We start from the raw sequence: 12,230 nt of genomic DNA on the forward strand, positions 1-12,230 counted from the left end.
GCATGCAACAGTCCAACAGTTAAAGGGGTTGTCCCACAAAGTTAATAATACTGTATATATATATCTATCTATCTATCTATCTGTATATATATATATATATATATATATATATATATATATAGTAAAAATTAGGGAACCGGCACTGTAAAATAGGACTTAAAGTCCAAATCGGGTGCTCAGCCTTCACAGGTTCAAACTCCAAACCCTTCTTAAACACCTCCAAAAAAGGAAAGCGGCACTCCAATGGCAGAAAAAAGGTGTGTTTATTCACCCATCAAGTCAAGTGCGACGTTTCAGCCTCACAATGAAGCCTTTCTCATATATATATATATATATATATATATATATATATATATATGCAAATGTTTTTATGTCAAATATTATCACTGTAGAATTCTTCTCCCCCATAAATCTGATCGCTTCCTGGTTTCCTCTCCGATTCTGCTGTTGCCAGGCAACAGAGCACACACTTTCCCACATTGCCCCCTTGCTTACATGTGGAGCGTGACCAACTGCTATTACCTTCAGGAGATTGCAGTTGAACTGAGCATGTGTGACCACCTTAGTGGGTCCTAACCACCAAGGGTAACAGATATCAAAACAAAGCAGGCACATAGAAGATTAGTAACCTTATGTCTCTCAAACAGGACATTTCCAGTAATGCTTGAAATACGATTAATTTCACATAATGCATCAGTATAGACCCATTTTTCTTAATGGGATATCCCCTTTATCTGCTAGTCACATTTCAATACTTTGGAAGTCACATTTTTAATTTTCAATTAAAACAGAGAACAAATGATAAATGATGGCAAGTAAAATATAAAGTAGCAAGACCTAAACATAAAGGCCAGTTTCACATTAGTAGAATAGATTCCCAAACCTCCTAGAGTAGTGGTTCTCAGCCTTCCTAATTCTGTGACCCTTTAATACAGTTCCTAATGTTGTGGTGACTCTTAAAGGAGTAGTCCAGTGGTGACTCAGTGGTGAACAACTTATCCCCTATCTTAAGGATAGGGGATAAGTTGCAGATCGCGGGGGGTCTGACTGCTGGGGCCCCCTGCGATCTCCTGTACGGAGATCTCCGGCTCTGCCATTGAGATGTATTGAGGGGGCGTGTCGGCCGCCGCTTAGTGCGGGGGTCGACACCCGCTATCTGGCCGGATAGCCAGGGCCCTGTACAGAGAGATTGCAGGGGGCCCCAGCGATCTCAAACTTATCCCCTATCCTTAGGATAGGGGATAAGTTTTTCACCACTGGACTACCCCTTTAACCATAAAATTATTTTTGTTGCAACTTCATAACTGTAATTTTGCTACTGTTATGAATTGATAGGCAGCAGTTCCCCCGCATTAGGTATAAGCAGCAGAGTTCCCCCATGTTAGGTATAGGCAGCAAAGTTCGCCCACAGTAGGTATAGGCAGCAGAGTTCCAACACATTAGGTATAGGCAACAGAGAGGTATAGGCAGCAGAGCCTGAATCTCAGTAGTAGCAGCGGTGGGCCCTTTACCCGGCGTGGTCCTTGGACCATGTCCTAACGGACCATCCGGCCGGTCTGCCCCTGCTGGAGCCCCAAAGGGGTCGCCACCACAGATTGAGAACTGCTGACCTAGAGGATCCCAGGGCGCTGCCAGTTGACCATTTTTACTGGCATCGCCCAGGGATCCTCTAGAAGGTTATGTTTTGGGAGTCTATTCTATTTTTATCAATCGGTGCAATTGTTCTTGATATATGCTTCTTGTTGCTACTATGTAAATTCCTTGTTGGGCACAACGGAGACTGGACGCTGATGTTTAAGCAACTCCCTCCCGCAGCTATCACTATCTCCCGCAGCCGATGTCACTGTCCCCTTCATGCTCTGAGATTGAAGAAAGGATAAATATTCATGAAGGGGGCAGAGATATTGGCTGGAGTGTGCAGGAGAAAACGTTGCAAATACTGAAGCGGCCTTCCTCCATTGTGCCCAAAAAGGAATTTACATATCGGCAACAAGAAGCACATGTCAAGAACAGCTGCATCAATGTGTATATTGTAAGAAATGTTAGAAACAGGGTCACCCGCATTGTCTACCTGAATTTTCAGGTTAGTGTGGGTGACCCTGGTGTCAGAATCCCTTTAATAGTATTGTTTCTATTATTGTACATGCTGCTTATCTATAGTATAGTAGTTTTTTGAAGATGTTCATAAACTACAAGCTGACTGTGTGGGCACCCACCTGACAAATCAGGTTTAACGTGAGTAAATGTAAAAAGATAGGCAACTGGGTACTAACCAATTGCACTATGCATAATAGAGGGAGGGAAAAAAAAGTGGATGCACTTGTAGAGAAGGATCTAGGTGTACATGTAGATCACAGACATAACCACATGCAATGTCAATCAGCTGCTTCAAAAAGCCAGCAGCATAATGTCATGTATTAAAGGAGTATTCTGGGATATGAAAACTTATCCCCAACCCAAAGATAGGGTATAAAGTTTCAGATCACAGGGGCCTGACCGCTGGGGAAAGGGGATACATTTTCATATCCCGGAGTACTCCTTTAAAAGAGGAATGGATGCATGGCCAGGGCAACATAACAAGGTATTGAGGTAGTGTTAGTTGCAATGAGCAGTTCTATTCTGGGGACCTCTTCATAAAAAGGATGTCCTGGAGACGGAAAAAGTACAAAGATGAGCAACTTAAATGATAAAAGGCATGGAGGATCTTTGATTTGAGGGACATTCAAATACTCACTTCAACAAACTTTGCATAGATGACTAGTACAACTGAATAAGAAACTTTGTAGCATAGCATCTCATCAGATAAAAATGCTTCTCTTCCCTCTTTCAAGCTTCTTTCTCCTCTTCACCCAAAGTAAACTATCATCCACTCTGAAAATCTGAAATTCGAAGGTTTTCAGTGGGATTCTGCTGCACCATGCACACTGTTAAATATCCGCAGTGGAGATTAAAATTCTGGACTTCTTCGAAAGAATGAACCAAGCAGATGGAATAAACATTGCATTGCTGAAAATGGGCAGAATATCAGCCCGGAAAAACATCTGCCACAGACATTCCGCTGTGTGCATCTTGTAACACCAATGGGACTCTGCTGCAATGGAATTTCCAAGTGTAACATAATGGCCAGAAATAGTGCTACTCCTCATGTACACAAGACAGCTTTTTCTGAAAAATCATTGGAAATGCCCAGTACACTTTAAGGAATTTTTTATACTTGTTTGAACTATTATGTTTTTTTTTTTTTTTTTTTTTTTTTTTTAGGGCAGATAGAGTAGATATTTAGAATCAATGCAGAAAAATAAAGAATGAAGGTTAACACCAGAGATGAGCGAACTTACAGTAAATTTGATTCGTCACGATCTTCTCGGCTCGGCAGTTGATGACTTATCCTGCATAAATTAGTTCAGCTTTCAGGTGCACCGGTGGGCTGGAAAAGGTGGATACATTCCTGGGAAAGAGTCACCTAGGACTGTATCCACCTTTTCCAGCCCACGGGAGCACCTGAAAGCTGAACTAATTTATGCAGGAAAAGTCATCAACTGCCGAGCCGAGAAGTTCGTGACGAATCGAATTTACTGTAAGTTTGCTCATCTCTAGATAAAACATTATATTGATGGTTGCTTTGTTTAGGTTTATATTTTTCAAACATATACCCAATATAATCCACTTCTGCAAGTTATTGAAATATACACATTTGTGCGAAAACAAGAACATTGTAAGGCCTTATTTACACATTTGGGGGGAGATTGATCAAAACCTGTGCAAAGGGAACAGTGCCCAGTTGCCCATAGCAACCAGATAACTTTTCATTTTGCCGAGGCCTTATTATAAATGAAAGAAGCAATCTGATTGGTTGCTATGGGCAGCTCAGCAACTTTTCCTCTGGACAGGTTTTGACGTTAGAACCAGGACTAGTTCTTGAATACAGAGTAAATATAATGGCAAGATTTATAAGTCTCTCCTTTGTATACATATCTGGTTTTGGCGCCAAACTACATACTAGATCTGTGTGAATCAGTAAATATATATCACAAACAATTATGGTTAAAGGGTAGCTCCCACCATCCTATTTTTTTTTTTTTTTCTGTCCCTGCCTATTGTCAATCTATCCCTAACCCCCTCCTTGCTTTTAAATTTTTATTTTTACTATATTAAAAATGCCTTTTGTCTGCCTGGCAGTGTGCTCACTACCAGGCAGACTTCCCCAGCAGGCACCACGTCACTGATGGCTGCTGGGGGGGACTTCCGCACTTAATTTATCTACACAGGGTGCCTCCAGCTGTTTCATCACTACAACTCCCAGCTTGCCCTGACATCTATTGGCTGTCAGGGCATGCTGGGAGTTGTAGTATTGAAACAGCTGGAGGCACCCTGTGTAGATAAACTATTAGTTACATGCGGCGCTAGCCCGTCCCCTCCCCCCCCCCCCCATTACACTTACTGCAGAGTCCGGCAGCGGGCGTGCAGGGACAGCGGCGGCGACAATGTGCGGGAGGAGTGGCCTCCCAGCCAGTGGCCGGGGAGCCAATGCGCTCACTCCCTGCCTGTCTGACAAGCAGGGAGCGAGCGCAGGCTGAATGAAAAAGGACCGATGCCCGGCCGCAACGGTCCCTTTTCAGGCGTGACGTCACGCCAGGCTGCAGCCGGCCACTAGGAGGGAGACGCCTAGTGGCCGGTTTTCAAATGTAAATTAAACTATTTTAATTAAAAAATAAATAAAAGTATATTAGAGATATGTTGTAGTATATAAGTACTACAACATATCAAAAAATAAAGTTGGTGACAGGGCCCATTTAATGAGGGGGAGGAGAACATTAACCATTATCGATGGTGTAACTAATACAGTATATAGTGTATCAGTGCAGGTTATTATACAACAGTTTTTTTTGTTTTGACAGTTTTTTTTCCTCCACTTTTTGCCTAATTTAGACGCAGCAGAATGTTATAGTAAATGCGGTACCAGTATTTTGTTGCTTTTACAAAAGTAAATCTGCCTCTGTTCATTTAACAATAAACACTAATATAAACTGCCTTGTTATCAGACAAAGCCAGTTTTTTTTAATAACCTGCTCTTCCCTACTGCATCTTTTGTAACCAGCTTGATTGAATATGATGGGCAAATCTAAATAGTGGCAGCATTTTACTAAAGACAAGGAATGTTGCATTACAGTAAGGAGGGGTAGATTTATCAAAACCTGTGCAGAAGCAAGTTTGACCAGTTGGCCAAAGAAACCAATTAGATTGCTTCTATTTTTAAAAAAGGCCTATGAAAAATAGAAGCAATCTGGTTGCTATGGGTAACTGCTTCACTTTTCCTTTACACAGGATTTGATAATGTTTCCCCCTAGAAGAACACATTTGAACTTTTAGAGTAGCTGGCTTTAAAAAGGGATACTTCGCTGCTAGACATCTTATCCCCTACCCAAAGGATAGGCAATAAGATGTCTGATCGTGGGGGTCCTGCTGCTGGGGCCCCCGTGATCTCCTGCAGCACCCAGCGTTCTAAAACGCTGGGTTCCTGCGGCAGTGGTTGCGTCGTCACAAGTGAAGGGGCATGACATCACAAGGGTGCGTAGCCGTGACGTCATGAGCTCAGAGTGTTCTGAACAAAATGTTCAGCATGCTGGAATACCAGAGTACCCCTTTAAACCCTCTTGAAGGAGTTCCAATCTCAGAGACATTAGGATGGTTAAAGTCAAGAAAATGTAATGCTAGATTTCCATACGTTCACTGGTCAAGCTGTCAGATGGATATTTTTTTTTTTTTTTTTAAAAGACTTTTGGGGGCAGAAAAGAGACTGTAGCACTGTTCTTTCTGTATTTTTCCCAGAAATCTGGTATGTAAGGTCAGGGGTAGAAAGGCATAAGCTAACTTCCAGTGCCACCTAGAGTGTATCTACCACTAAGGTTCCCCGTTAAACACATAAGCGAGATACCCCACAATGCTGTTATCTGAAAAATAGGGGGGGTTCACCATAAAAGTAGGTGTCCCCGGTCAGCACCTCACCCATGAGGAATGGCACCTTGTTATTATCTAAGAAACCTACTAGTCTCTAGGTGAGAACCCACTGCTCAGGTTCTTGGGAGATAATTAGAGATGAGCTAATTTATAGTAAATTCGATTCGATTTGTCATGAACTTCTCGGCTCAGCAGTTGATGACTTATCCTGCATAAATTAGTTCAGCTTTCAGGTGCTCCGGTGGGCTGGAAAAGGTGGATACAGTCCTAGGAAAGAGTCTCCAGCCCACGGGAGCACCTTAAAGCTGAACTCATTTATGCAGGCTAAAGCAAGCAACTGCCGAGCCGAGAAGTTTGTGACAAATCGAATCACTAACTTTGCTCATCTCTACTCCAAATTGTTAAGATAGATAGGGAGGGATTTAGCAACACAAGTCAATGCCATATTTTGCTTAAATCCACAGCTAAGGATTGCAGGTATTTTATTAAGGAAAAACAGTTTGCTTTCTTATTCATTGGGGATTTAGGGATATAAACAGTGTTTGGAGTTGGCAGTCTGGTCTGTCCCAGAATGGATTTCTTGTCTAAATTTATGTTTATCTTTTAAAGATTAAAAAAAAAAAAGGATTTATCAAAAACCTGTGTAGAAGAAAAGTGAAGCAGCTGCCCATAGCAACCAGATTTAAATCTTGAAAAGTCCTCTGAAAAAAAAAATCTGATTGGTTGCTATGGGAAAGTGGTCAGCTAATTCTCTGTATGGATTTGGATAAATCTCCCTGGAAAACCATTTAACAGTTTCCTCCTCCCCCATTTTTTTAAAAATATTTGGTTTCTTATTCATATTGTATAAATCGTCAAGGAATTATATGAGCGGTGCATGGACATAAACAACAGATTACCTAAACCACTTCCTTTCAAGGAAGGAGACTCACAAATAACTGTGCCCCCCCAAAAAACCTTTGCATGCATGTGTCTCACACAATAGTAACTTCTTACATAAGTAACTCCTTACAGCAAGTTGTACATAAAGGCCGAAAATAGTACAGTAAAAGTTGCTGAATATTAAGGTAGAAAAAAAAAAAAGTAAAAAAAGTAATTGTGTATAAAGGTTTATTCGGTCATACTATTGAAGTTTATACTTCATTAACAAAGTAGTTACTCTTTAAAACCACTGAATGATGTATCCCAACTCAATGGAAGCAGAAATGGTACTGGGATTATTGACCACTATATAAAAAGGTGTTAATTTTTAAATAAATAAATCAGTTTAAAGACTCCACCACATTTGAAAAAAATGGTCATGTTTTTTACAAAAAAAAGTAGTAAAGAGAAAATGAAAAAAAAAATGTCCCTAGCATTTAAGGCTCTGTACATGATAGATGCGCTGGAGCAGCAGTACCACAATGGTTTTCATTGATTGTGATCTTGCAGAAGCAGAGGGAAAACAAATACAGCCATTGTTTCTATGCCGCTACCACAAATTCATAGCCTGGAGGCTACAATGTAACAAACTGCATGTGAACGGCTCATACATTCCCACACGATTAGAACAAGCCATAAAGGCTTCTATTCCAAGATCTGCAGGTGGTCATCTATACGTGCATCTACAAACTGGGGAAATGTCATTGAACAGGTATCCATTCTTTTAAACTAGAGCAACAGAACACCGTATTCTGCATGCCTCTATATATAAACATTAAAACACTATCATTTACATTATCGAATTAGGTGGCTGGGCAAGTATATAAGACAAAGAGCCAACTAAAAAGGGTCAGGCTAAATATGATCTGGAGCCTTGTATGAACATAAAAATATGTAAGTGTACAATTCTAATCATACAAAACGTGTTTAGTTGTATATACACAGACTGGGGGAGATTTAGCAAAACCTGTGCAGAGGAAGAGTGGTGCAGTTGCCCATAGCAACCAATCAGATTGCTTCTTTCATTTTCCACAGGCCTCTAAAGAGGCCTGTGGAAAATGAAAGAAGCAATCTGATTGGTTGCTATGGGCAACTGCACCACTCTTCCTCTGCATCGGTTTTGATAACTCTCCCCCACTGACTCTTCACAAGTTCCAGAAAGACCGTTTCTCCGTTTTGTGCAAGAAAGAAAGCGTTTCCTGAATGTCAGAGTTAAGAGGAAGACCTCATAGGTGCATTGTAAGTTACAAGCAGGTTGAGATAGAGAAAAAAGGTATAAGAGACAGGATATAGGGCATTTCAACTAGCAGCCTACTACACAGATGACCGTTCATTGCAGCTGCATTTTACAACATTTACAACTTCACTATACCTATTACAGTGTACCAAAAGTAAAATAGACCTTCAACAACCTTATTGAGTTATTACAAACCCTATATACACCATGGGTAGCAATTTACATATTTGACAATAAAAAAATGCTGTTGGTACTAAAGCCTTTACTGTAGGAAAACAAATATTTACATTTTGTACAAAAACTTGACCTTCAACAAAAAAATACAATAAAAAAAAAGGAAACAAAATGAACATCATTTTAGGACATAAAGAAACTTGTGTTTTAAGATTCTGGTAAGTCGCCTGACTTTGGGACGTTTGCGCCTCAGTGAGAGTCACAAAAAAAAAATAAAAAAAAATCAGCAGACACATTAAGACATTTGATGTCCATCTTCTTGATTTCAGTTTGTTCAAAGTCTTTATTGAACCACAATATATAGATGCAAGTCCCTTTTTACGCTCTGTATAGACAGGTATAGAGTTGGAAATCCATGTTAAAAAATCCATTCTTCTCTTTTAGAACAGTCTTTCTACTTCTACACAAAAAAGCAGATTTTGGCCCAGATACTCTTTCCAAAGCATTTTAGTCACTTTCAGTAGATTACTTCATAGACTGTGGCTTTCTTGTCCCCTGATCCAGTGACAATGTATTTGTCATCCACAGAGATGTCACAGCTCAGCACAGATGAGGATTCTTTGGACTATGAAAGAGTTGAGAAAGTGTTAATTCACACTAAAGTATCTGGAAGAATTATTAAAGGCTCCATTGTGATTAAATGCTATGGACACCTTTGTATTTTTCTGCCTTTTACTTTGGTTAAAAGTTTTCTCCATAGTTCTTATTTTACTATCTTGGTTTCTCTTCTGCAGCCTCCTTGTTTTCACAAATGGTGCTGGCTGCTCTCATTTAACAGTGATATTCTGTCAAAGGAGCAGCCTGATAGGTGTGCTTCCAACACTCTTAAAGGGGTTGTGCACTGCCCTGCCTTTTGGAGCTCCGCACGCAGCGTCCGGAAGTTCATTACTCCAAACGCTGTGTGCGGGCTTCCGTGTTCGCCCGGCCCCCTCGTGACGTTGCGCCCCCTTCCCATAGACTTTCGTTGAGGGGGCGGGCGTGACGTCACGAGGCAGCGAACACGGAAGCCCGCACACAGCGTTTGGAGTAATGAACTTTCGCACACTGCGTGCGGAGCTCCGAAAGGCGCACGACCCCTTTAAGCCAATATAGGGCCTTGTAAAAAAAAAAAAAAAAAAAAGCAACTTGATTCTGGTCAAGAATCAACTTAGGCTGGGTTCACACTACGTTTTGTAACTACGGTTCCCGTATACGGCTGGGAGGAGGGGGCGGGGCTTAATGTCGACCGCGTTTTTGCCTGCGGTCGGGAAACCGCATACAGCCGAAAACGCAGCCGACCGGAGGCTGCGGTTCATTCCGTTCGGCTCATAGACATGCATTAAATACGGTTCCCCTATACGGCTGAGTGCGGGCGCCGCGATTAAGCCCCGCCCACCCCTCCTCCCAGTCATATACGGGAACCGTAGTTACAAAACGTAGTGTGAACCCAGCCTTCGAAGTTTGTTCAGGAGAGGAGAGATTAGGGCTTAAAACAGACCTCATTACGCTGTATAACTTATGAAATGTCACTGCACATTACAAAGCAGCTAGTGCCATGTGAAACAAGGTGGCAGTAGAATGAACACTAAAATTAAATTTTTGGCATCATAAATATAAATACAATTCCTTAAAAAGTTGTCTTTAGGCCATCAATATCAAATTGGCAAGGTCAAACTCTCTGATAACGTTTGAAGAGGCCACAGCATTTTCAATGTTTACTAGTGTTTGCATCTCAGTACTGGTACTACCGAGCCATCTGTTTAAATGAAGGAACCTTGCATCGCACCCCTACAACAAAAAATAAAATAAAGAAAGTACAGGTATGAGCACTGATAAACTTTGAAGAGACTGTGGCACTTTAAGAAGACCTGTGGCTTCTTCAAACAGCTGATCACACTCAGACACCTGCCAATCTGATACTCATGGCCTATTCTGGAGATAGGCAAGGTTAGAAAACCCCTTTAAAAAGGTTGTAATAGTGTAAATTTACCTGGAAAATACTGGCTCCATAAGGCGTTCTCCAAGCATTAAGGAGGTTGTCTTTCCCTGTACTCACAAACCATTTACCTAAAGAGAAAAAAAAGTATTGCCATTACAAGAAAAACATTATTGAAACCATTATTTGTTGCAGAACTGCAAGCATCTAACTTTGGAAGAAACTTTACATTTCTTTTTTCTTACATGTGCCTGTAACTATCTGCAGGCTCTCAGAATCTAATATCCTCAGGATAAAGTAATGGTCACAAGGAAGACATTTCACTGGACATTTTGTAAGCAATTCCATTGAATATCAACATATTAGTGTTAAGGATTTTATTGAAGATAAAACAAACAAAATATACTTACCACAATAGGCAAACTTTAGGGACAACACACAGCTCTCATGAAGGTGCAGCTGATATTTGTCAGGTTTATTAACATGCAGAACTTCCACATTACTGCTCTCCATTCCTACTGCAAGCCATTCACCAGTGGGACAGTATCCAAGAGAAAATATCTAAGAATCACAAAAGCATCACGTTAAATTATAAAAAAAAAAAAAAAAAAAAAAAGTCCTAAAGAGAATCTATTGTAGGTGCAGGCCATGTTGGGCATCTTCCATCGAGACTTAGCTTAGCCATGCTCATGATTTTTATTTTTTACTGACTACAGAGTAGTTACTGAAATGTTCTTGTTTTCTAACCAGTTTCTGATTGCAAAATTATTTTCAGTACATTATTATGGGGGTAGTCATCATGGTGCTTTTTACAGCATTTAGATATATGCTTTACAGCAAATCCCATGGACATAGGCAAGAATAGACTGGAGGGTATCCTATTCACCTATACTGGATACTCTGACCTGCACAGAGGTCATTCAATAGGGAGGGAAAGGCTGAGCTGTGAGTTTCAGATATTGTACATGGTGGGCTTTTCTATATACTTGTGTCTCCTTTCACTGTAAATTATGCGATAAGGAGGACACTGCTGGAAAGTAATCTGTACAGGACAGGTAGTCCACATGCGCACATTTTAACGCTTAAGGACTTAGGACGTACCTGTATGTCCTGACCCCGCTCCTGGTGTTAAAAACTGGGTCACGCCGTGACCCTGAATCACACCGGGTCAGTCCCAGCTGCTAATCATAGCCGGGACCCTTGGCTAACAGCGTACGGCACCGATCGTTGTGCCGCGCACTGTTAACCCTTCAGATGCGGCGATCAAATTGACCACCGCGTCTGAAAACGAAAGTAAACACTTCCCGGCAGCTCAGTCGGGCTGATCGGGACATCGGGACACCTGTGTCCGCGGCGTCCGATCAGGGTTTGATTGCTCCAAGCCTGAACTACAGGCTTGAGCAATCGAGCCCCTATCTCGCTGATCCGTGCAGAGCTATGGCTCTGCAGGGATCAGCATAGGAGATCAGTGTGTGGAGTGTTATAGGTCCCTATGGAAGTTAAAAGGTTATTTAACCCCTTCCCTAATAAAAGTTCAAATCACCCCCTTTTCCCATTAAAAAAACCTGTGTAAATAAAAATAAACATGTGGTATCGCCGCGTGCGCAAATGTCCGAACTATAAAAATACAGTGGTCCCTCAACATATGATATTAATTGGTTCCAGGAGAACCATCATATGTTGAAACCATCATATGTCGAGTACATATGTCTATGTAAAAATGGTAATTGGTTCTGGGGCCTTGGAACCATTGTATGTTGAATACATATCTCTATGGGAAACTGCTAATTGGTTCTGGGATGACCATTGTATGTGGAGTGTATGGGGAGTGTTTAACAAACCAGGGTGCCTACAGCTGTTGCACAACTACAACTCCCAGCATGCATGTACAGCCATTGACTGTCTGGGCATGCTGGGAGTTATAGTTTTTCAACAGCTGGAGGCACACTGATAGGGAAACATTGA

General features: G+C 41.3%; 1 protein-coding gene across 4 annotated transcripts in view; it reads right to left on the reverse strand.

Moving 5' to 3' along the window:
- Window positions 1-7,972: 7,972 nt before the first annotated feature.
- The window catches only part of TLE1 (TLE family member 1, transcriptional corepressor), a 51,945-nt gene continuing 47,687 nt past the window's right edge, over window positions 7,973-12,230 (reverse strand). For all 4 annotated transcript variants that reach the window (XM_056523732.1, XM_056523713.1, XM_056523706.1 and 1 more), the window contains exons 18-20: window positions 10,676-10,826; window positions 10,320-10,396; window positions 7,973-8,915 (exon numbers count right to left, since the gene is read on the reverse strand). In XM_056523732.1, coding sequence (XP_056379707.1) covers window positions 8,808-8,915; window positions 10,320-10,396; window positions 10,676-10,826 — 336 coding nt within the window. In that variant the 3' untranslated portion in view covers window positions 7,973-8,807. The remainder of the gene's footprint in view (window positions 8,916-10,319; window positions 10,397-10,675; window positions 10,827-12,230) is intronic.

The sequence above is a fragment of the Hyla sarda genome, chromosome 1 (genome assembly GCF_029499605.1).
Source record: "Hyla sarda isolate aHylSar1 chromosome 1, aHylSar1.hap1, whole genome shotgun sequence".
Lineage (NCBI taxonomy): Eukaryota > Metazoa > Chordata > Amphibia > Anura > Hylidae > Hyla > Hyla sarda.